At 44.4% G+C, this 24135-nt stretch overlaps 1 protein-coding gene across 9 annotated transcripts in view; it reads right to left on the reverse strand.

Moving 5' to 3' along the window:
• Nucleotides 1–994: 994 nt before the first annotated feature.
• Nucleotides 995–24135, reverse strand: part of SLC4A4 (solute carrier family 4 member 4) — a 187948-nt gene continuing 164807 nt past the window's right edge. For 4 of the 9 annotated variants that reach the window (XM_081924839.1, XM_081924842.1, XM_081924835.1 and 1 more), the window contains 7 exons: nucleotides 22885–23046; nucleotides 18087–18265; nucleotides 17701–17773; nucleotides 13875–13943; nucleotides 9855–10028; nucleotides 7211–7372; nucleotides 995–1363 (listed from right to left, as the gene is read on the reverse strand). In XM_081924839.1, the coding sequence (XP_081780965.1) occupies nucleotides 1280–1363; nucleotides 7211–7372; nucleotides 9855–10028; nucleotides 13875–13943; nucleotides 17701–17773; nucleotides 18087–18265; nucleotides 22885–23046 (903 nt within the window). In that variant the 3' untranslated portion in view covers nucleotides 995–1279. Of the gene's footprint in view, nucleotides 1364–3472; nucleotides 3570–7210; nucleotides 7373–9854; nucleotides 10029–13874; nucleotides 13944–17700; nucleotides 17774–18086; nucleotides 18266–22884; nucleotides 23047–24135 lie in introns of all 9 variants that reach the window. The other 5 variants (XM_081924840.1, XM_081924838.1, XM_081924836.1 and 2 more) reach the window with 2 other exon arrangements.

Consider the following 24135-nt stretch of genomic DNA (forward strand, 5'->3'; position numbering starts at 1 on the left):
GAAAGAAAACCAAAATCATCAAAGCAGAATTTATACACTCAGAAGAATCCCCCCTCCCTTGCTCATTCTAACCACCCCTATTTTTTATGTGGGTGCAATAATATGAAAACTACCCAACAGTGATATGAAGACAGCAACAGAGTTGGTTGCAATTACCCCATTCTGCTGGTGGAGCCCCTGTAGATACAGGATAATAATGTTCCTTTGAATGTTCCTTTGAACATTTGAAAATGCAACAAAGGTTTATGTCATGTAGGACTTGCATAGTGCGCTGGAACATGGGCCAGGGTTTAAAGAGAAGGCCCAGAGATGTTCCCTAACTTTGGGAGGTATGTTTCAACTGGGTGGAAAATTATTTCTCATGTGATACATGCAGGAATAAACACACTGGCATGGAGCAATTCTAGAAGCCTTGGCACAGAATGCCTTTCTAGATACATCCCAAGGAGAAGGCAAGTGTGGTATAGTTCGTAAAGCGGATTTCCCCAAGTGGGTACCTTCCAGAGTTCCCTGACACCTGGTCATTTATATTCTACAGCAGAAAACCATAATTAGACTTGTTGGGTGGTGCTGCCATCTTGCAATTCAAAGATGAGGTTACCTCTTGCCCCCCAGAAGTTGCCGGGCTGCAAATTCCCATAAGTCCCTGTGACAAAGCATTACACTGTTGACTCGTGTTTAGCTTGTGGTCTACTAAGATCCTTAGATCCTTTTCACATGTACTACTGGGAATCCAGGTGTCCTCCCCACCCCCCAATCTTATATTTGGGCAGCTGGTTCTAAGTGCAGAACCTGACATTTGCCCCTATTGCATCATGCTTTCCTTTCTGGTTGTCATTTCTGTCCCACCCGCCCCGCTCAAAAGGACACCGTCTGCTACACGATTACTTGTTCTTAAGCATCTCCCATGCATCACAGCCTGGGTCCATCCTGGTTCATCACAGGCTGTGATGCATGGGAGATGCTTAAGAAAAAGTAATAGTGTTAGGCAAATGCCAGCTCTATAAAAGAGCTTTAACTTTTTATGCAGGTGACTTATTTCGCCCAGAAGGGATCAATGTTTCGGTGACACCAAGCATTTTGAGAAAGTGACAAGCTTCACCGAATCATTCGCTTTTGCTGATTCTGCGTAACGGCTTGATCCCGGCACATTTAGATTGCTGTCAAAGCTTTATTTCATTTGCAGTAGAACTTCTGCAGTGGAGTTTCAACCCACCATACCAATGAAAAAGATGAATTACAAATAGTTTGTGTGCAGGTCATACATCCATATAGATCCTCACCTTGGCATTGTGTGGGAGTGCAGGAAAGGAATTTTATCAGCATGATGTATGGCGTTCAAGGAATGTTGGTGATTTTTCTCCTGTTGTTTTTTTGGAAAAATAAAATAATAATAATGCTTATCGACTGCTTGATTTTAGAAATCTCTACCCCTCTTTTATTTATAAACACAAAGCAGCTAAAATAAAGTTGCTACATCTTGAGCCCAGTACAAAGTTGCCCATTACCAAGGCAAGATGGCGGCCCAGGAAATCGAATGCCACACCTCCAAGTGCAAAGAAGAAGCAGAGCTGTGCCTTCAACATATTGCAGACAACGTACTGCAAAACTCCGGATGACCCCACTCAGTGATTTCATGTAGGTGTTAAACAACACAGGATATTTTTGCGTTCAAGCTGCGGATCTTCAGATGATGTTGGACTCTAGGGCTGCCATATTTCAAGAAGTAAAAGGTCCAGACACAAAAGTTATTTTTTAGGGGGTGGGGGAATCACCCAAAAAGTTGTTTGGTCAAACAGATGCTTACTTGTTCTGTTGGCAAAAACCAGGACACTTTAATGATTTTTCAAAATTCCTCCCGGGATGCTAATTTCACTGTGGAAATCCTGGACATGTCTGGGAAATTCCGGACATATGGCAACCCTCTTGGGCTCCAGTTCCATCATCTCTGCCCAATGGGCACCCTGCTTGGGGATTGATTTGTGCTGGGAATGCAACAACCCCTGGAGGACCACAGCTTCTCCATCTCTATCCCCATCCACACTCAAGAGGGAAATGGAAAGCTCCATTTTCCTGGGATGGAGAGGACTGTGACACTTCAGTGAAGACAACAAAATGGCAGTTTAGTATTCAAGATGTAGCAACTTTTTAATAGACATTTGTGGTCCCATCTGATTGTTCTGCTGTCACCATAGTTACCCCTGAACCAAGCAACCCGCTCACCAGTGCTACACCTTACTTATTCCATCTCTCCTGCATCTGAAGCTTTTGACACTTACCGTCTTCCTGTCTACCCACCCAGCCAGCATCATTCCATTCAATTAGCATGTCAAACAAGCCCATCTCTTTCCACCATCTTCCCCTACCCAAAATAGGCAGTCTGCAAGTCTGGTTCTCTTGCTCCGCATGTTGCAATGGCACCATGAGGGCAGGCAGGTTCTGATCGAGTCTCCACTGATATTTCCCCCCTAGGATATTTGCCACTTGGTTTATATCTGCAGAGAGCCAAGCCATGCATTCTTCTCCCACCAATTCGCAAAATATCCACCTGCGAGTTTTGCACGATTCCTCCTATTCAGCAAAATGCACATGGAACCATACAAGACCTGCCATATGCAATCAATAAAGCAACAAACAGAAGATAGGCAAGGGAGTAAGCAGAGGTGGGGCTGCAGTGTTTTGTTCTCATTTTGAAATGAAAAAGGCAATCACGTTTTAGCACAAATTGAAGAAGAAAGTGAATATCACCCAAGCCACCTAAAGGAAGACAAGCGTGTTAATAGTGCTACATGATTCACAGGATGACCTCTGTTTCAAAAACAACGGACAAATACAGTGGACAAATATTATATGCTTAAGTTCTGATTTTTGGCGGGTGAGTGGATCCTAAGGAAACAAACAGCGCGAGACAGTGGTGATGGTGCTTCTATAAGGCTGCAAAACCAGAAGATTAGCCAGCAGGGAGGGAGAGCTAAAGGAAATCATTGAAGAGCGTTAGAAAGTGCAAACACATCCACCGTGCGGGGTCAGAAATATACCATGCCATAAATGGGCTGGATTGATTTGGAGGGTTAGAAAGAGAGAAAGAGAGAGCTAGTGACGGATTTGTTAGCAGCTGGATAAAAGCAAATTAAAAAAAGTGGAGCCACAAAAGGAGGGAAGAAAGAAAAAAAAGCAAAAAACCCAAAACCAACGAACTTACAAGAAAGAGATATTTTTAAAAGCCAACCAAATATAAATATATATATATATTACATGCTGTGTAAGAAAAGACTGGCTTAAAGAAACAACATGTAGATATAAGAGGGGAAAAGAAAACATCTACGGAAGAAGGGTTTTTTTTTCTTTAAAAAAAATCAATGTTGTAAATATATATAGATATATAAACCTATATCTATATATCGCTATATAGCTGCTTTTTGGAGGTGCAACTGAGACTGAAGCAGGCATGCAAGGTGTTAGTTCTACTCACTGTCGGAAGGTTTGCTATCACTTAGGAAAGGTTCCTGTTCCATGATGTCCATTGGAATTTTAATACTTGGGACTTTTTCTGAGTAGGGGCAGTCGGACTGTGGAAGAAACGTGCACAAAATTTCTTAGAATGCTTCCATCTCGCCCGTGCGCTCTCTCGCTCTCTCTTGCCATTCCCCACAGATTTATCCAGGGCGTACCAGCCCAGCTCTGGCATTTCAGGGATTCCTTACCAACTTGCTATTGCTTTTTTAACTGCGGCATCAAGTTCGGCAACAGCTCCACCTGCTGGCAGTTAAGGAAATAACCATGCAATGCACTTCAGCGCACTTTACTGCTGTCCACTTTACGAAGGTTGTTTGAATGATACTGCAGAACTTTTAAGCCAATAGGCATTTCTTTTTTTATTTTGTTGTTTATCCTCATCATCCTTCTGCTCCTCCAAGCAGCTCATGGTCATCAAGTGCCACAACTGCTAATTTGACAGAAGTAATATGCCTCCAGAAGGGTCTTCATCACAGCTCCAGAAGTAGTCTACTAAATTCAGGAAACAGAATGGGGTTGGGCTCCATCTCTGCAGTATAAGGGGGTGTGTTTGTGGATCGGCCCAAAGCTACACCTCAATTGGTAGGTCCTTATAGGTTTTGATGGCCATAATTTAACCACAGAAGGCACAAATCACATGAGACATTTTGCACTCATTTTATGAAAAGCATGGGAGCCCTAGCTGGCAACAAGTCTGAGCAGGAAGCCAATCCATCACTATGAGGGTGAGCCATCAAGACCAAAGGCATAGAAGAACAGGCAAGAATGGCCAATAAACCCTAACGACTGAATTAGAAAAGCCAAGTGATGGTGCCACATTTTCTCTTGAAGTCAATGAAGGCAGACTTACAAATATGTTAAGTGCACAAACACTGCCCCCTATTAAGAAATAAATGGACCACTGCCTCTTAATTAACAGTGCAAAATCTCTGAGTCACCGTGTTTGACGGTGCAGCCAATCCTAAAGATCGGAGTGGTCAGGAGGTATTCATGCTTCCAGGGATGTCACGACAATTCAGTTAGCACCTGGGAGCTGTGGCACCTGAAACTAGCTGGCTTCATGACAGCTGGGCTCAGGAATTATTACGGTGGGGAAATGGAGAGAAGTTGTGTGTGAGAGACAGCTGAGCACTGATGCAATTATCCTAATGCTTCTGGAAGCCAGAAACCAGCCTTCGCCAACTGGAACCAGTAAGCTAGCCTTCGCCAAAGTTATGCACTCAATGTAAGCTGGCTAGGTCTGATGGGGGCTATAGTAAGGAAAGCAGCAGGATGGCAAAGGCTGCTGTAAGCAATGCCTTTGTTGCTCCCCAACTGTCTTACACTTTTACACACACACACACACACACACTTCCTCCTTTATTCAATTTACTGCTTTCTGAGGCTAGTCAGTATGGAGCTTCCTGGAAAGTTACACGCCTCAGCTGTGTCACACACACACCTAGTGGCCAGCTTCTGCCCCATGGGCTGCCAGTTGCCGACTTCCAGAACAGAGCCTCATAGGAGCAGCCCTTAAAGGTCTTCTGAAGTTTCCATCTGCCTTAACAACATGTGGAAATGGCGACGGTGGCCTAGGGAGTCTTTGTAATGTGGAAGAACAGCTGAAGGCACATGAGTATTAAAAAAAAAAAAAACCCAACACAATTCAACACATTGCAAGGCACAAAGTTGGGTTAGAATGCCCGTCTGTCAGTCAGGCTCAAATACCTGGAATCAAAAGATCATCGAAATCCACCCTACAGGCAGACACTTTTCTTGTTGCGGTTTCTAAAGCGAGATCACCAACAACATATACAATGCAGAATGTAATTGAGCAAGTCAGATGCTTTGAAAGCATTAAAACAAAAGGCAAAGGAAAAGGAAAGGAAACATCAAAATAATATTCTCACTGTTAGTGTGGATGGTTGCCAAGATTGTGTGGGCCCTGAGATAGGACGATATACTATTCTTATTCTTATCATCATTGTTGTTAAAAACAGAGAATTAACTGAAAAATCAAGACTTGGGAGCATAATAAACATGAAAAAGGAGAAGGAACTGTCATATATCGATAGACTTTGAAAAGGGAGGGGGAAATAGGTTCTTGAAAATTAACCCTTCTCCCATAACGTGGGAAAGGCAAGACTTGAAAGTAAGGCTTTGGGTGGTTTCTCATGAACATATTGCCCAAATTTGCTGGGGACATATTCATATGGACAAACATGTGTGATCAAAGCTGCTGATAGCAGGAAAGGAATTCCTTTGACTGTTGAGACTGAAGAAAATCCAGCTGCATTCATAAGAAAGCAAGAAAGCTTTGCCAGCCATCTCTCTCATCTCCTGGACTCGTGTTAGAACCAGCCGCCCGAGAAGGTTACCAAGGGCTGTCAGGATTCACAAAAGCATTGTTGGGCAATATCACTTTTGAAAAGAGCTGGAAATACAGGAGACAGGAACCCCAGTGGGTTCAGTGCCAGACCAGGCAGGTAATGAGGCAATTTCCCCCAGAGCAAAAAAAAAAAGACATTTGAAGAACTTCTATAGGTGGGTGCAAAGAGACAGACTGGGTGCCTTTGTGCGTTGTGATCCCAATGTAGCCAGACAAATATGAGGTCACTTTCATGTTTGGCTGGATGCACAAAATTGTCAGAGGGAGAAATTCCACAGGCTATTGGTGTATGCACAGCTAAAGATTACAGAAGCTTCCTTTTCAAAGTTTGCTGTTAGATGTGATGATCCTGCACTATCAGCCAAATGCAGAAGTAACTACGCATTCAACTGGCTGAGTGGGACCACCACGACTGAGTTTGCTCAGCGTTGTGTAGCAGAGGGATGGTTCGGAGAATTGCAAGGGCAACAGCTTAGGGATGCTCCAAATCCATTTAGCTGGGCTACGTCTATTTTGTGCTACAGTAGATTAAAATCCTGTAGCCACGTAACCTAAATTCTGTGTGAATTCTGCCAGGGCCTTTTCAGTACTGGCCCCGACTTGGTGGAACGCTCTTTCACAAGAGACTAGGGCCCTGTGGGACTTGACATCTTTCCGCAGGGCTTGCAAGACAGATCTGTTCCGCCTGGCCTTTGGTTTGGACTCAGTCTGACCCTTATGTTTCCCTCCCCTTGTGGTCTTGAATTATCGTCTACTTTTAAAATGAGGCTGCATTTTAAACTGCATTTTAACCTGTATTTAAAATTGTTCCCCCCCATTATGTTTTTACTGTAATTTTACTGGTGTTAGCCGCCCTGAGCCGCTCTGCCCGGGGTATAAATAAATTAATTATATTATTATTATTATTATTATTATTATTATTATTATTATTATTATTATTATGGAAAGGTGCATTCTGCAATTTGACGAAGTATTTCCTCTTATTTTGCTAGTATTAGAGAGAGGCTAGCATGAGCCATACAAGACACTCGTTTGGCTTCCCCACAACCATCAGTCCAACATCCTCCTCTTTTTTGAAAACTTTGGCAGGCATTGCCCACTTCAATATTGAATTCAGCACCTGCTGCAGAACTGTGAAATACACACAGCCCTGTGTATTAGGCGTATCAGCCTCTGTCTCTAGCATCAGACATAGCCAAGAACCTGTGATTTCATGGCTGACGTGGCATGAAGATAGTTATGTATGTAATCCAAACCTAAAAAGCTGCCACAAGTTAGCCAGGATAAAAAACTTAACAATGTTAACAATGGTGAAAATGGCCTTACATCTTCATTGTCACTGTCCAGGCTGCCTTTCTTTTTCTTCTTTTTCTTCTCGTCCTCTTTCTTCTTCTTGTCCTTTTCTGGAATGACGTCATCAAGGAAACTGAGGTCGTGCTGGGAGAAGAGGTAGTCCATCGCCTTTCTGACTGCCACGAGCGCCAGGATCTATCAGGACAGAAGCCAGCACTCCCTTACTGACGTGCAACATCTCCCCCACCTTTTTGGCACCAAAGCTTACCTTCTTTGCCTCACCTGATCCAACGCAGGGCTCCTCCCTCAGCCTCCGGGCTGGTAAAGAAAGGGTTAACAATATTTGAAACCTGAGCGGCCGCTGCGGTCAACCCGGCTTGAAATCAATCGGAAGTTCCGCCACTCAGATTCCAGGTTTCAATTTCTCGAGTCACCCGCAGGTTGGAAATAAATGGTACAATATTCAGAGACCATGAATGATGTCAAGTGCCACTTGTACACTCTGCAACAGGCAGAGCTGCAAAATTGCACTGCCTTTATTGGAGATGTTCAGGAGAATAAGACAGGATTTTTTTAAAAAATGGCAAGCACAAGGATTTCCTAGCTTCACTTTGTAATTTGCAGCAAAGGGACCCAAACATAATTTGCATGGCCGCTGCAGCCTAAGGGACGACTACCTCGGAGTACTCTCATACCAAAAACAAGTCTGGCAAGAGACATTCTGCGCATGGATAGCTTTTAGCTGAGACCTGTAAACCTGCCGCATTGTATAGCTGTGCGTCTATATTGTATAGATCTGTGGCTTTGAGGAATATCCACCAGGAAGCAGGGAGAGGTAGGGATGCAAGCCTCTGTTTATCTTACATACAGACAGCATAGAGGCAGCAGAAAGTAAGGGACATGGTGGGGTTCCCCTATCTGGAAAACATTATTTATTATTTTATTGAATGTCTACACCGCCCTTCATCCAAGGATTACAGGGAGGTTCACAATATAAAAACACAAAAATACATGACATAGTAACAAATAAAAACGATCGCCCATGATACATCAGAGTTTAAAATTCCACAAGATGGTCTATTAACCTGAGCATTGTCTTCAGAGGAAGTGGGGTGGTTGGGGAAGGCAGAAATAACCAGCAGGAGTGATACCCTTTCAAAATTGAAATGTGAACATGGGCCCAAAAATGTAGACACTCCTTGATGCAAAGTGATGCACATTAGAACAACAACAAAAGCCCTAATGACTGCACATAACTGAATTTGCCACAATTACTCTAGGATACAGTGGTACCTTGGTTTACAAACTTAATCCATTCCAAAGTCTGTTCTTAAACCAAAGCATTCTTAAACCAAGGTGTGCTTTCCCATAGCACTCCATTTACAAATGGAACACATTCAACAGGAAGCGGAACATGTTCTGCTTCCAAGGCAAAGTTCACAAACCAAAACACCTACTTCCGGGTTTGCAGCGTTTTTAATCCATAGTTCATAAACTAAGCTGTTCTTAAACCAAGGTACCACTGTAGTGTGAAAATGTCCACTCAGTGAAGGTCAATTTTTCTGCCTTCCACTCCTTCCCCCTAGCCCTGTATTGTTGCCCTGAGGAAACCACCCAGTACTTAAGGAAAGAAGAAACAGAAGGAACTAGTAAAACTTTCCCATATTACCAAAACTCTAGCCTACAACTACCAGGCTTCCTCAACTTGAAAAAAAATCTCGCTGCTATTATGCCTGATCAGATAATGGAAAAAAAACAAACCTGAAATATATGGCTGATCCACACAAATTAAAGCTACAAGTTATTAGCCACTGACTCCTGAAAGGTATGGAATCCAACTGCAAGAGGACACCTCTCTTTTTGCAAAATACGAAAATCAGAGACTTCTAAGTGGAAGACTGGCTATGTATAAACTATGAATAAGTGATGAGTAAACAAGGCAAAACAAAGAACGTTGGCCATCTTACCAGCATACCTAATTATTTTATATCCACCCATCCCTCCTTTCAAACATCCTTTGAAAACCTCTACAACATGAGGGTTCTCCTCCCCCTTTTAATCAATCAGCATTTACACAGGTGAGTTTTGTGGGTTGTTGTTTTTTAAGGAAAAAGAAAGGCTTGTTCTCTATCTCACACCGCATTATTAAACTTAAAGGTAAAGGAAAAGAGCCCCCTGACCATTAGGTCCAGTCATGGCCGACTCTGGGGTTGCGGCGCTCATCTCGCTTTACTAACCGAGGGAGCCAGCGTACAGCTTCCGGGTCATGTGGCCAGCATGACTAAGCCGCTTCTGGCAAACTAGAGCAGCGCACGGAAACGCCATTTACCTTTCCGCCAGAGTGGTACCTATTTATCTACTTGCACTTTGATGTGCTTTCGAACTGCTAGGTTGGCAGGAGCAGGGACTGAGCAATGGGAGCTCACCCCATCGCGGAGATTCAAACCGCCGACCTTCTGATCGGCAAGTCCTAGGCTCTGTGGTTTAACCCACAGCGCCACCCACATCCCTTATTAAACTTACATTTCAGCAAAATAAATATGTTCAAATTGTTTCTGTCTTTGGACAGGGAAGGAGTAAGGTTGTGGAGCTGTGTCACTGATCAGCAAGGCACGTCAGGTGGTGCCAGAAGGAAGGATGGGTGCAACAGGTGGCAGTCACGATCGCGCCAACCTACCATGACTGGGAATATGATAGCAGCCACTGTAGACTTCAAGATCCAAAGGAGAGCCAGACACACCACTTGGAGGAAAGTGAAGAGGTGGACCCGGCGAAGGGGGACATGGCGCAGGTAGATGAAGTCGGGCTGGTGCTTCAGAGGCATCAAGAGCAGCTTCAGGCGGTCCATGAACTGGGGTGGAGAAAGGAGGCGGAGGAGGAGGAGGAGAGTTCAGCAGTGTGGTGCTGGCATGCGCCAATGCAGAAAAAGCAAACGGTAGGTTTAGTTTTGCTTCTAGCACCCAAATGGGGAATCAGCAAGGCTTTGGTACTGCTTTAAAGCTCAAAAGAGGTGGGAGCTGCAGGATCCTCTCCTTAAACGCACAAGCGCCATCGTGCAGATTTACTGCAGTGACATGAGGGTTTCCCCAGTAGTCAGCCTGAGCCTTCTGGCGGTTCCCTCACTGCGAGAAGTGAAGTTACAGGGAACCAGGCAGAGGGCCTTCTCGGTAGTGGCACCCGCCCTGTGAAACGCCCTCCCAGCAGTTGTCAAGGCAATAAACAACTATTTTACTTTTAAAAGACAACTGAAGGCGGCCTTGTTTAGGGAAGTTTTTAATGTCTGATGATGTATTGTTTTTAATATTCAGTTGGAAGCCACCCAGAGTGGCTGGGGAAACCCAGCCAGATGGGTGGGGTATAAAAAATAAATTATTATTATTATTATTATTATTATTATTATTATTATTATTATTATTATTATACATTCGCTTGGAAATAAACCAAGCTAATTCTCAGTGGGAAAATAATAATAACCTGGGTTAGGGTTGTATACAATGTTGGTCCTACCTGGAATAGGTCTATTGAGATTAATGGTCACAACTAACTTATGTCCATTCATTGCAAAGGGTCTGCTCTAACTCTCGAAATTTCCAAGCCAAGCCAACTTGGGAAGTCCCACACTTCCTTCCTCCTTCCCACACATGCTGGCTATCGACCCCTACCCCAGCTTCATCAGCCCCCTAATGCCCCATCCCTGTACCTCTTTTCCATTTATCCCAGTCATTCATGCCCAACAGAAGTGTGATTCAAGGCAAAGGGGATGTTTGAGATCATAGTGTTGAAAGGGACCACAAGAGTCATCTAGGGTTACACCCCTGCAATGCAGGTATCTTTTGCCCAAAGTGGGGCTCAAACCCACAACCTCGAGAGCTGCACATTCTACTGACTGAGCTACCCCAGGATCAAGCATATCTTTTTCAGCTCTGATTTTAATCCGAGTCAAACAAGCGTTATGAGATTTGTAAAGCTTGCTCCAAATTTGAGGTGGGTTTTCGCCTGAACTCAGATGAACTTCACCATCACCGTCACTCCTTTTCAGAGCTCTTAGTCCCATCCCAGCCACCACTGATACGAACATGCCAGGGCCAGCCCAAGACATTTTGGCAGCTGAGGCAAAACACAAAACGGTGCCGCAAACGCACACATCCATTCCAGGTAGGAACAGGTGATCTACATTGAGGAGACCAGCAGCACTGTCTATTTCCCAGGAGGCCACCGTAAAGGCACAGCTGAGGAGCGATGCATTCCTTGGAGACTGAATCTGCTGTCCCAGTGGATGCTGCTGCCTTGAGGCAATTGTCTCACTTTGCCTCATGGGTGTGCCGGCCCTGGAACACGCACACATCGTAGTGAGGCAGGACGAACCCACCGTGTGCATAATGGAATTGTTGCCACAAGGACAGGACGATGTGCAACTCAAGTTTTAGCTGATGATGACCTTTGTGTAACCTGAGAACCAGCGAGTGTTTCTGCAGTGTGTTGTTCTAGGAAAAGATGCTCCCTCGTCTATTTAGTTAGCTTGTGTGCCTATGCTGAGAACCAACCTCCCCTCCTCGGTCCTCCTCACTTTCCTCCGCTTGAGTGATGGCCTCAGTAAAGGCCCAAGCTCAGGCAAGAATTAACAATAAACTATTTGTCCTCTGGCAGCGCCCTGGCTCGCTGCCCACAGCTGGCTGACTCTGAAGCCAGATTAATCTCAATCCAGTGAATGAAACCAAGGCCCAAATAAATCTCTAGGGGAGGACACAAAACACGGACTCCTTTTTCTATTAAGCACAGAAGAGCAATGCAATTAACAAGGTGCCAGAAAGTTAACAGAAACATGACCAGCTTTTCCTGGTGCCAGTTCCAAGATGCTAGGCTCTCCGAGGCAAAGAGCTTTCGTGCAGCGTTTTCTCAAGCGACAAGACAATCATTTTAAAAAGTGGCCGAGGTTTCAAGATTTGCCAAGTTTTATGACCTGTGAGCTTCCCATGAGCTTATGCCAACTCAGCCACATCAACTCAAGCCTCTTCATAAATTGGAGGGAGGCGGTCTCATTTTAGGGGCAAGGCTAAAATTCATCATACAGCTACAGAGCAGGTCCCTATGACAATTGGACCTGCTGGTATAAAACCGCATTCTACAGTTAGATTCCCTTGAATTAGGTGGCAGATGAAGATTTCGTGGCCCCATCCGCATGACACATTTAAAGCAATTTCATACCACTTTAAGGAGCGAATGCTTTCCTGCTACCACAGGGTATAATGCTGATTTAAATGTACAATACAGATGAAGTCTGTGTTCAGAAGGTTTTTCCTGAAGTGTGACCCAGTCGTATCATGGAATTTTAACTATGCATCTATAGAAATGTTCTTACTGTCTGTTTGTTTTAAAGTTGGTAGAAATGGTTTTGTTTTTAAGAGTCGTTTTTTCTGCATTTGATCTCATTTTATCTTACTGTGCACTACATCCATAACTTCAAGCTGTGAAGCAGTTTACACATTTGCAAAATAAGGAAGTACACAAATTTCGGCCACTACGTTCCAGAACCAGGAGTTCTCAGTTGTGCTGTTTTTCCTCTAGAGATAAATGATTAGAACTGCAAACCAATTATTTATGTTGCTTTCTATAGAGTTCACAGGGAAACATAGGGGGCCAGTAAAAGACCCCAGTATAAGAATGTGGGTCAGTAAGAGTCCTCTGTCAAGGGGTATTAAACCCACCCACGTCATTCTTAGTTGGACAGTTCTACAGTACTTGCTTTTCCTGAAACCCTGCACCCTGCTGATATTAACAGGCTTAGCTCTGAAGCCAATTCTTTTTAAAAATACATTAATAACGCATGTATTGTTTTAATTAATAAAGCGTGTATCATTTCAGGGTAGGGCTGGATTTAGGTTTGATGAGGCCCTAAGCTACTGAAGGTAATGGGGCTCTTTATATGTTCAGCTGTCCTTTGCCAACAACAAATTGTCACTGTTTTTTTGTGTTGAATATGCTATATGGTAATTTTTGGACCTAATAGGTATCTAAAGCCATTTGCACATGTTGCCATGCAACCAGTACATGCAGAATGTAGGCACCCTATATATAGAAATGAGCAAACCCGTGATATTTTAGGGAGCAGGTGAGGCCCATGACTTACACCATAGGAGCCTACACAACACAAAACACTGTTGCTGTATGTAGGTTTTATTCTATTTGTTTTTTATCTTATATTTCGGAAATGTACATCCAGTGGTTTTTTTCCCTTTATATTTTTTGGGGGCCCCTAAGAGAGTGGGGCCCTAAGCTATAGCTTGTTTAGCTTATACGTAAATCCAGCACAGGGGAATGGTATAACTCTGCACCACAGTCCTGTACTTTTTGTGTGTGTGTGTGATAGACATACTGGTCAATTTTCTGCATGCCTTTCTGAATGAGAAAGAGATGGAAGACGAGAGAGCAGGAGACGATGTCAATCAAAACAAACAGAGTTCCAGAAGAGGAAACATATTGGCACGCAGCTGGAAGATGGCAACAATGGGGTCTCCCGCACCTTATTGGCCAACTGACTAATTGAGCCACGTGCTTTATTTTCAGGAGCTGAATGACCTACTTCAGATGTGTGAGAATGAGGAGGCTGGTTAATGTTTACCATCTCTCCCGACAAGGGACTTCTAAAACGTGCACCCCACCAGTCGTAAGACCTTGGTTTGCCAAGGAGAAAGCTTACCTGAACTCCATTAAGGGAAGCGACGCCCATATATAGAAACACGCCATACAGCACAGGCATGGGAATAAACTAAAAGTGGGGGAGAGGGAAAAAAAAACGTGAAGTATGCAATTCTGATCACAATTCAAAGTGTTGGTGCTGACCTTTAAAGCCCTAAACGGCCTCAGTCCAGTATACCTGAAGGAGTGTCTCCACCCCCATCATTCAGCCCGGACACTGAGATCCAGCGCCGAGGGCCTTCTGGCGGTTCCCTCATTGTGAGAAGTGAGGTTACAGGGAACCAGGCAGAGGGCCTTCTCGGTAGTGGTGCCTGCCCTGTGCAACGCCCTCCCAGCAGATGTCAAGGCAATAAACAACTATTTTACTTTTAAAAGACAACTGAAGGGCGGCCCTGTTTAGGGAAGTTTTTAATGTCTGATGCTGTTGGAAGCCGCCCAGAGTGGCTGGAGAAGCCCAGCCAGATGGGCAGGGTATAAAATTATTATTATTATTAATTATTATTATTATTACTATTATTATTATTACCCAAAAGAAGCAGCAGCAACTATGTCAAAGGATATGCAGAGCACAATTGCTAACTGCAGTAACAGCCACGAGCCACTATATGGCAGGCAGTGCTTACTCAATGACCTTCCTGAACTACTTTATATTCTCCCGCTTCTAGATATTGTGTTCACTTTTAAGCACCTCCGGTGCACAGCAGAGTAGGTAAGAGAGAAAAAAGCACAGGAACTTTAAGGAATCAGTGCATTCCCTATTGCTTTAATAATCTCTTAGAGATCTGATCTGCAGGAGAATGCAACAACACATGATCCCAGTGTGTTGAGGAAAGAATGCTCTTTACTATAATCACAGTGAAGTGAACATGACCAACTGCACGGTCAAGAGTGAAAAGCCCTGGGGGCTTCTCTATGTGCTCAGGATGGAGGGGGGAAAGACATGATCCAAATGTCTCGGGATTACTTCAGAATGCAAGGTTGGGAACACATGTTTAAATGCCCGGGTGGCATGACAAACAGTGAGTGAATTGGCGGAGGTACTGCAACCTGCATACGAGACAATTTGAAATTCACCCCCTGGGGAGCACCTCGGCAGCCACAACTAAACTCTGACCTGGTTTCTTATGACCTTGAAAGAACTCCCTAAGCTGCTCATCTTCAGAAATTCCTGTCTGGCTTGGCCTGACCTGAGCTCTAACTGGCCTCTCTCGTTTCTTCCCCGTCCCAACTCTGCAAGTAGTTTTACTGCTAGGTGCATAGACAAAGAAGACTCTCCAGTTGCTATTTCTGCTCGAACGTCCTGAGGGCATATTTATTTTTAAGAAGAAGGTATTAAATCACTTTTTGAATTTCCCCACAATGGCATCATCCTGGAATGCTTCATGCTTTCTCTAATTTTTCTGTTTTAAAAAAAGAAAATGCTCCGTTTTCTAGAGCAGGAGATGTCAGCCAACACAGGAAGGGAGGCCTAAGTGCATGGAAAACAATGAAACTGAGCCTCCATGTGCAGAGGCACTGTACAGCAAAAAGCTCTTCCCACCATGCCTTGCATTACTGCTTCACTGATCCATCGTCAGATTTCATGGCTATTTTTTATGCTTCAGGGTTTGGTTACAAATGATTATATAGACCCACACACTGGTATGCTATTCTACCTCATCTGTTAATGAACAACCCAGAAGCTGGAGGGCTGGTTGAAAAAGTTCTCTCTTTTTTAATTAAAAAAAGGAATAAAAGAATTAAAGAGGATACAGGCTGTGCACTCTTGCCCTTGCCTTCTTGGACAAGCAGGAAAAACAACATTTAAGATGCTGCACCTCTTTTTAAAAGACACAGAATGCTCCTCACACGTTGCCCTGATCTGCTCTTCGTACTCAATATGCTATTCCTACCCAAGGTTGCAAACAGCACTAACTGCTTTATAGCGAGTCAAGCCATTTGTTCAGCTGGTGGGTCACAGCCTGACTTAAGGCGAACTGCAGCAGCAGTTTTGCTACTCTGCCGTTGTTTTGGGGCTCAGTTTCATAATTTCAATTGTTCTAATAGTATTTTATTGTTGTTGTTATCTGCCACGAGCTGTTTGGCTATGAGCACAAAATAATAATGATCTGAGCCTGCAAAGCGGAAAGCAATAAAACAAAACAAAACAAAAAATGCCATGCCCAGATTTGAAACATATAAACCTTGCAAATTTGGGGAAAATCCATTTCAGCACCACCAGGTTAAACCACGAAGGATGGAACTGCATGTTAAGAGCAGCTCAGGGCTGCTACCCAAACCAGGACCCTGCTGTCCACGCCAAGTTCCTCCCTCTATGTCAGGGGTCAGCAACCTTTTTCAGCCGAGGGCTGTCCCTCAGACCATGTGGTGGGCCGGACTATATTTTGAAAAAAACATACGCACGAATTCCTATGCCCCACAAATAACACAGAGATGCATTTTAAATAAAAGGACACAATAATAAAAATAAAATGATAATTTGCAAAACTCATGTAAAAACATGCTGATTCCCGGAACGTCTGCGAGCTGGACTGAGAAGACGATTGGGCCGCATCCGGCCCCTGGGCCTTAGGTTGCCTACCCCTGCTCTATGTTGTATGCAGTACTATAACCCTCACATCCTAGAATCATAGAATGGGGGGGGGGATTTTTCTATATGCAAGTACAGCTTCTAGAATAGTGATTACTGCTAGGTGGAAGGCACAAACTATCCCCACAAAGGAGGGATGGCTTTGTAAACTAAATGAATATTTAATTTTGGCAAAATTAACTGCTATAAGAAGAAATCAGTCCAATCAAAAATTTAAAAAAAAGGTGTGGAAATGTTTTGATGAATATACGGCAAAATATTGCTCACAAAAAAAGATATGCTAATATGCCTAGATTAAAATGTGAAGTACTGGATGGAAGAAAAATTAGTAAGGAAAGATAATAAGAATATATAGATGATTTGAGAAGACTATAGAATGCAAAGATTATTGTAAATTGTATAATGTGGAGGAAATCGAGCAGAGGGAAGTGGGAGGAGGGAGAAAAGAATAATATGATGGATTGAAGAAATATAAATGTAAATGTATGGGGGGATGGGGAAGAAATGGTGTTGGCTTTGGTACATTTGTAATGCAATATGTGAAAACCAATAAATAAATAAATAGGTAGGTAGGTAGGTAAGTAGGGGTGGAAAGGAACATGAGGGTCCTCTAATGCAACCCCCTGTGATGAATGAATCTTTTGCGCCATGTGGGGTTCAAACCCATGACCCTGTGATTAAGAGCCTCGTACTCTACTGACTGAGCTATCCACAGTGGCCAACCAGTGGCCAATCAAGGTTTCCCTTGATGTGGAACAAGGGTGGAGAACTGCGTAGCATGACATAGCATGAGGACAAGGAGGGATAATTTGCAAAACATTATGGGCTGGACACTGCTGTTTTTGGTGACAGGCTTGTTCTTCACAAGACATGTAGTTCCACCATCCTGGTAGGGGATTTTCAAGTGAAAGGTGCATTGTGCTTTTCAAATTTAGGGAGGCACATCGCCTGCAAGTGTTGTGGCAACTCTTCAATAGTTTGCCAAAAACACTTTTGCCCTAAAACGTTCTTGCCTGCCCTCTGTATGACTTTGCTCCCGAGAAACATTATTACTCTACAAAGGCAATGACGTTTTGAAATTCTTCTTTTACAGTAATTTATTACAGCTCCTTCAATGTGTTAGAAAAACCCTTCCAACTGTTTATGGCAGACTTAGTAGCTTTCTCAAAACAGACACATACAGCTCAGCGTTGTGTGGAGGGTGAAGCAGAGGCAAAAATGTTGAGCAATCATTTACCTTCAGAATGGGAGCCATGAAGACTGAAATGCCCGTCAGAATGAACACAATCACTCCAGTCACTCTCTGCTCCCTGAAAGAAAAGCCAGCAATTATCAGACCAGTTCCTATTAGAAGTTTTCCACCGTCATCCAAAGATGTTGTGTGGAAAATACTAATAAAATTAGTGTTGTTGTGTGGAAAATACTAATAAAATTTACTATTCAAAGATAGTGAATTGCCACGAAGAACTATTGTATACACAACTGACTGGAGGGCCTTTTATCTCTTCATTTCTTTGGGCTGCGCTACTAAGCTAGGTTTCCTCCTACTCTGTGTAAGACTCGGATTATGGGCCCTGCTCCCTGAAGAGTGCCACTCTTCTCCAGTTGCCCCTGCTGGCATACCTGACTCCCAGGAACTTGGGTTGCTCCCCTGGAGCAGACGTCTCAGTCTCCATCTTCAAGCTGTCAATGTGCGCGATGGAGATCACTGTAGCAGCAACGTACCAGGGAAGGCCCATGAAGGAACATATAATCATCAGCACAGCGACCAAGAACAGATCCAGATGATAGCCAGCACCTTTCTGCAAAGGGGAAAGAAGAGGAACAGTGGTAGGGTGCTTGCTGCATGTGGTGGAAAACCTTGCTGGAAGAGGCACAGAATCATTACAGGATCAACCTTCACCCTGTTTGCTAACTTAATAATCTTTGAAACAGCTGGATGAGTGCTCCAGAAATGGCTCTTTGCAGTGGAGAAGCACATGCAAACAAGGAAAGGGGCTTATTTTTTATTTGAAAAGTTGCAAGTAAAGGTTCCTGGGCAGGCAGGGCATAATTTGATGTTCCTGGTGAAGGACAGCCCAGGTATGTTTAGTTTAGAGAAGAGGAAATTAAAGGAGAGACAAGACAACTGTCTTCAAATATTTGAAGGGGTGCCATGCCTGAAGGGATGGAGCAAAATTGTTCTCTGTTGCTGCAGAAGGCAGGGGGTAGAATCAATGGGTGAAAATCGCAGGGAAACAGATTTTAGCTTAACATTAGGAGAGGCATCTTAGGGGTAAGAGATGTTTGACAATAAAACAGACGGCCTCAGAGTTGTTGGTATTTAAGCAGAGCCAGAGCTGAGTGTGCTGTAGGGTTATCCTTTACTGCAGATCTGCACTGAGTTTTGCTCCAGAGAAAGGCAAGTGCTCAACACAGCCCACCACCTGATATCTCAGTGCAAACAGAAAGCAACCTATGGAAAGCAATCATTGTTTATGGCACGGTCAAATTGGATTGTAACCCATGTATATGGTTATGTTTGGCCTCAAGACCCACCTTTAGCTAAATCCATATCTCATCTTACCCACCCACCAGTTTAGATACGTAACAGTTGTCAGGACTGCACAATGGCTGGCTTGCTGGAGGAACCTAAAAGCCAGGGTTGTGAAACTGCGTTTTTTTTGGTAAGGCAAATATTATAGGTGTGACTCACTCAGCTGCAAAAGCACAAGGAACTCGGAACCTATTAAACAAATTACAGAGCACACCCGGTTCCCACAGAGGAGGTAAACACTGAGGTGGTACTTGGGTCCAGGCTGTGCATTTCAAACTGCAGATTTGAACTCTTCCTTCTGATGGAACTGGTCTTTCACATACAGTCATACCTCGGGTTGAAGTAGAGTATTTTTGAAGTGGAGTATTTTCGGGTTGCGCTCCACGGCAACCCAGAAGTAACGGAGCGCATTACTTCCGGGTTTCGTCGCTCGCGCATGCACAGAAGCAGCAAATCGCGACCTGCGGACACGGGTTGCATTTGCCTCAGGATGAGAACAGGGCTCCGGAACGGATCCCGTTTGCATCCATAGGTACCACTGTAGAGGGAATTTTGGGGGCAGGATGGAGCACCACAAGGGCCTCCACCTACAGTATGAAGAAGAGTTTGGATTTGATATCCCGCTTTATCACTACCCGAAGGAGTCTCAAAGCAGCTAACATTCTCCTTTCCCTTCCTTCCCCACAACAAATGCTCTGTGAGGTGAGTGAGCTGAGAGACTTCAGAGAAGTGTGACTAGCCCAAGGTCACCCAGCAGCTGCATCTGGAGGAGCAGGGAAGCGAAGCCGGTTCCCCAGATTACGAGTCTACCGCTCTTAACCACTACACCACACTGGCTATTGTATGAAGTACAATATAGCCCAGAAATGAAGATCTGCCATCTGAGTGACAATTGGGTCCTTGTTTATCTTTCAGCAAATCCTCCCCTCTTGACTGCATCCTCTTCCTTGTTACTGATATGCACTTTAACAGGAAGCTATTTCCGCCAAGGCGAGTAGCCCTGGTGTGTGGTGAACTGAACACTAATTGGAGCCTGGGAACAGACTCCTGGCCTCTTCTGCCGAAACCCCTGAGGAGCAACCAATCCTGAATTCTGTGGGTTTGTTTGTTCTTCCACAACTGGCAGAGAGTAGTAGGTTCTGTTCTCCCCATTGCCTCCCCACACGTCACATGAGCCTTATAAATCCAGCATCCACGGAGTGGGAGATGGGCCTCGCTAAGAGATGCCGTTATTATCATTTACATAACACCATTAGCGCACATGGAAATGTAGGCTCTTTGGCCTGAGAAATCTAAATCTAAATTCTGACACAAGGAGAAGAGGGGGGAGAGAAAATGAAGGTTAACAGGATGAATGTGCACAAACGCAGTGGGCTTCAGCCTTGTTTCAATTCCTGGTGATGACTAAGGAGCAGAGCTCCATTAACTACGGAGCTTTTCATAGAATCACAGAACTGTAGAGTTGGAAGGGTTCCTAAGGGTCATCTAGCCCAACCCACAGCAATGCAGGAAGCTCAGCCAGATTCAGCTGGGGTCTGAATGGGACGAAGGATAGAGGCAAGAAGCGGTACCACACAGGTGTTTTAAGAATTTTGGGCGTAAGAATGGGTGCAGCAAAGAATGGGTGTGATCCAGTGTTCCCCAAACTGGTGCCTCCAATGTGTTTTGGACTACAGTTCCCATCATCCCTGACTGCTGGCTGCGGCTGATGGGAACTGTAGTCCAAAGAAGCCAGACGGTACTAGATTGTGGGTGGCTTGCATAATCATTTGGCAGAACGGAAGCTCTATGCGCAGCTGGCAGCATATGAATTGGAGTTACAAAGGCTGTTGAGAGTCTGATTTAAAAATGTGCTCAACTATAATCAAGATATAAGGAAAAGGGGGAATGAATATGATGCCACGGATGGGAACTCCGAGGCCCAAGGTGGCTAACAACCCATTGAAATCAAGCCCTCCTAGCCACTAATAACATGGCCTACTATATGAGCTTGGACAAATGGGGCTCATCCACCTGGGAAGAGAAACCCATCTAGGAAAAGGGAAACTCTGATCCTAAACCTCCATTACCTTGCAGGATATCTTTGGGAGAAGAAAAGGCTAAGGAATAACTCCTACACAAATCCAGAGTGGAGTCCCTAAGACGGCTGGATGGCATCTTATATGCCTCCTTCCGGCAACTCCTGCAGCCAAGCTGGTGCCAAATGTCTCGCTCTGCTTTCCTCTGGACCGCATCAGCAAAACCAAGAGGGGGGTCCTGTCGTCTGGGCAGCCCAGGACCTCCACACACACTGCCCAGGCTTGTACCCAGGGCTAATGCAGCGGTTTGACTTCACCTCCAGAGGCACACCCCACGCTGCCCAAATGTTCATTTTGCTTTGGTCAAGTTGAGATGACAAACATTTTTGTTGTCCCTATGGTCCTAAATAGCAAAACAGCAGCAGCAGCAGCAGGAGAATAATAGTATCCGGAGCCTTTCTGAGCGCAATACACAGCTTGGCACACAACCATGTGGCGGAAACAGGAAGATCCATCGGCTGTACCCCCCACAGGAACTCAATGCTCTTGCTGAATATGTGTGTGTGCATATGTGTGTGTGTGTAGTTCAGGTTTAATTCCAGCTACTCACCTCACATTTGGGCATGCAGAATTCAAAGGAAACTGCACATAGCTCCCATTATTACCCTCCTTGCAATTGTAAAACAGTGCTATGGAAAGTTTGGCAGCTGTTCAAATCCTCCTTTGGTTGCTGCTACAGAAGGTGAAGTAACTACCTCTGGGAGGAGGTACATGACGAACTTTGCTAGCAACCTACAGAGACTGGTGCCCTTCTTCTGCAGCAGATGTGGGACCAGGTCCTATCTAAGCAAGAATCAGCCTCGGCAGAGGTTTGAATAAGAGCCTCCACCCAGCTATATGCAGATGGAAGAAAAATAGTACGCAGACACCGGTATGAGATAAACAAGGAGTAAATGTTCATTGAGAAAGAAACCAAGACCGGTCGAGTCCAAAAACATACTTCCTGGGCAGCATTTCCTGACCTAAAGCCAAAACAAAGGCCATCTTTATTTCTTTAGAAAACATTTTCAACTCCTCTTCTTTGGCGCAAACTAGATATGACAAAAGAAACCGTGTTTGTTTAATTACAAGTTTGCTCCATTCACGTATAAAGCACCCACGGGGGTGGGATCTGAAATTCATATCAAAAGGGGTTCACAAGTGCAGATAGCTGAATCCTATGACACCTTATTAGTCTATTGCCCCAGGCATTTTTATCCTAGCCCACTTCACTTCTGGTATCTGAGCTGAGCAGAGGCAGAGAAACTTTTTGTACAACAGAAAAAAACCCAACCCTTTTTTACCTATAGCCTGCGTTACCAAAACTACATAATGGTAAGACTAGTGTGAGGTGTATTGAACTAGGCCAGTGTTTCCCAAACTTGGGTCTCCAGCTGCTGTTGGACTACAACTCCCATCATCCCCATCTAGCAGAGATGATGGGAACTGTAGTCCAAAAGCAGGTAGAGGCTCAAGTTTGGGAAACGCTGTACAAGGCCAATGGTAAGGAACCAAGGACCTTCCTGATGTGGTTGGATTCCAGGTCCCATTAGCTCCAGCCAGCATGGTCAATGGTCAGAGAGGATGTGAACTGAACTCTAGTCCAGCAACCACTAGAGATACACAACTCTCCCACCCCTGACCTTAAGTACAGCTACGAAGTGACCCTGAAGACCACATTGGAAGTTTTTTTTTTTTTGCCAAAACATTTGAAGACGTCCCTCTGAAACCTTGGAAGGTTAGAAAGTTACCCACCCTAACTTCGTTGGTGAGATTCTTATAATTATACCCATGAGTTCCTGGATTCATCCCTGTTCCAGGCACCAACCTTGAGTTTGTGTTCTTTCCGGTTGACAATAACAGCTGTGATCTGCTGGTCCATGAAGATAAGGATGGTCACCAGCAATGCAGGGATGGCTGCTGCCAGATACACCCACCAGGGATTCTCGCCAAATGGCGGGACGATCCAGCCTCTGTGGGGGCTTGTTGGCTTCAGGGAAAAGGAGATGAAGACGAATATTAGAGAGAGATAGCAAAAAACGTATCTGGACCAAATGAACACTTTGCTAGATCACTGGAACACCAAGTTCTTAGAGAAGAATGCAGGACCTTCAGGGACCATAACAAAAAAAATAAATCCCAACCAGCAGGGGCGTATTCTCACTTCTTGGTGGCACCTTATTAATTTGCAAAATGTTCCGAGCTGCCAGCGTTAATGCTTGGCAAAGAGCATACAGTGGTACCTCGCAAGACGAATGCCTCGCAAGATGAAAAACGTGCAAGACGAAAGGGTTTTTCGTTTTTTGAGTTGCTTTGCAAGACGATTTTCCCTATGGGCTTGCTTCGCAAGATGAAACGTCTTGCGAGTTTGTTTCCGTTTTCTTAAAACCATTAATACCAGGGTGCATCCGTTCTTCGCAAGACGAAAAATCCGCAAGATGAAGAAACTCGCAGAACGAATTAATTTTGTCTTGCGAGGCACCACTGTAAAATCAACAACAGAATTAGATCCATAGAGCAAATATAAAACCAACCACCCATCAGTAGTTCAGTAATACATCAATGGAACACCTTGGCGAACAGATGAGTTTTAAGAAGGCACCTGCCAATACTGAAGGTCTGATGTTCCTTGGGGGCATATTCCAAAGGATAGGTGCCACCAAACTAAAGGCCCTTGTCTTAGAGGACATAAAATGGACCTTGGGAGAATAAGGAGCCACAAAGTGTCTCTCCAAAGTATTGACGTGAACAGGCAGGATAGTCAAGTGTTATAACCCGGCCTCATGTTGTTCAGGGCTTTAGTTCAAGAACTTAACCTTGGCTTGGCAGCATAGTGGGAGTGAGTGCAATTCTTGCGGCCTTCAACAGCCTTGCTGCAGATCAGAGAAGAGGGCAGAAAGAGCCAACAGGGTTGGTGAGGGAAGCTCAGAAACCCACAAAGCAGAAAATAGTGGCAGCACTGGCTGCTCTCAGTGACGCTTCATACACTTCTGTAGTGTAGTAGCCAGTTTCATGTAGCTGTAATGCCTGTCAGAGGGAACCAGGTGGGAGAGTCAGGTCATGCTAGCTTCCTACATTA

The sequence above is a fragment of the Podarcis melisellensis genome (assembly GCF_964234715.1).
Source record: "Podarcis melisellensis genome assembly, chromosome: 9".
Taxonomy (NCBI): Eukaryota; Metazoa; Chordata; class Lepidosauria; order Squamata; family Lacertidae; genus Podarcis; species Podarcis melisellensis.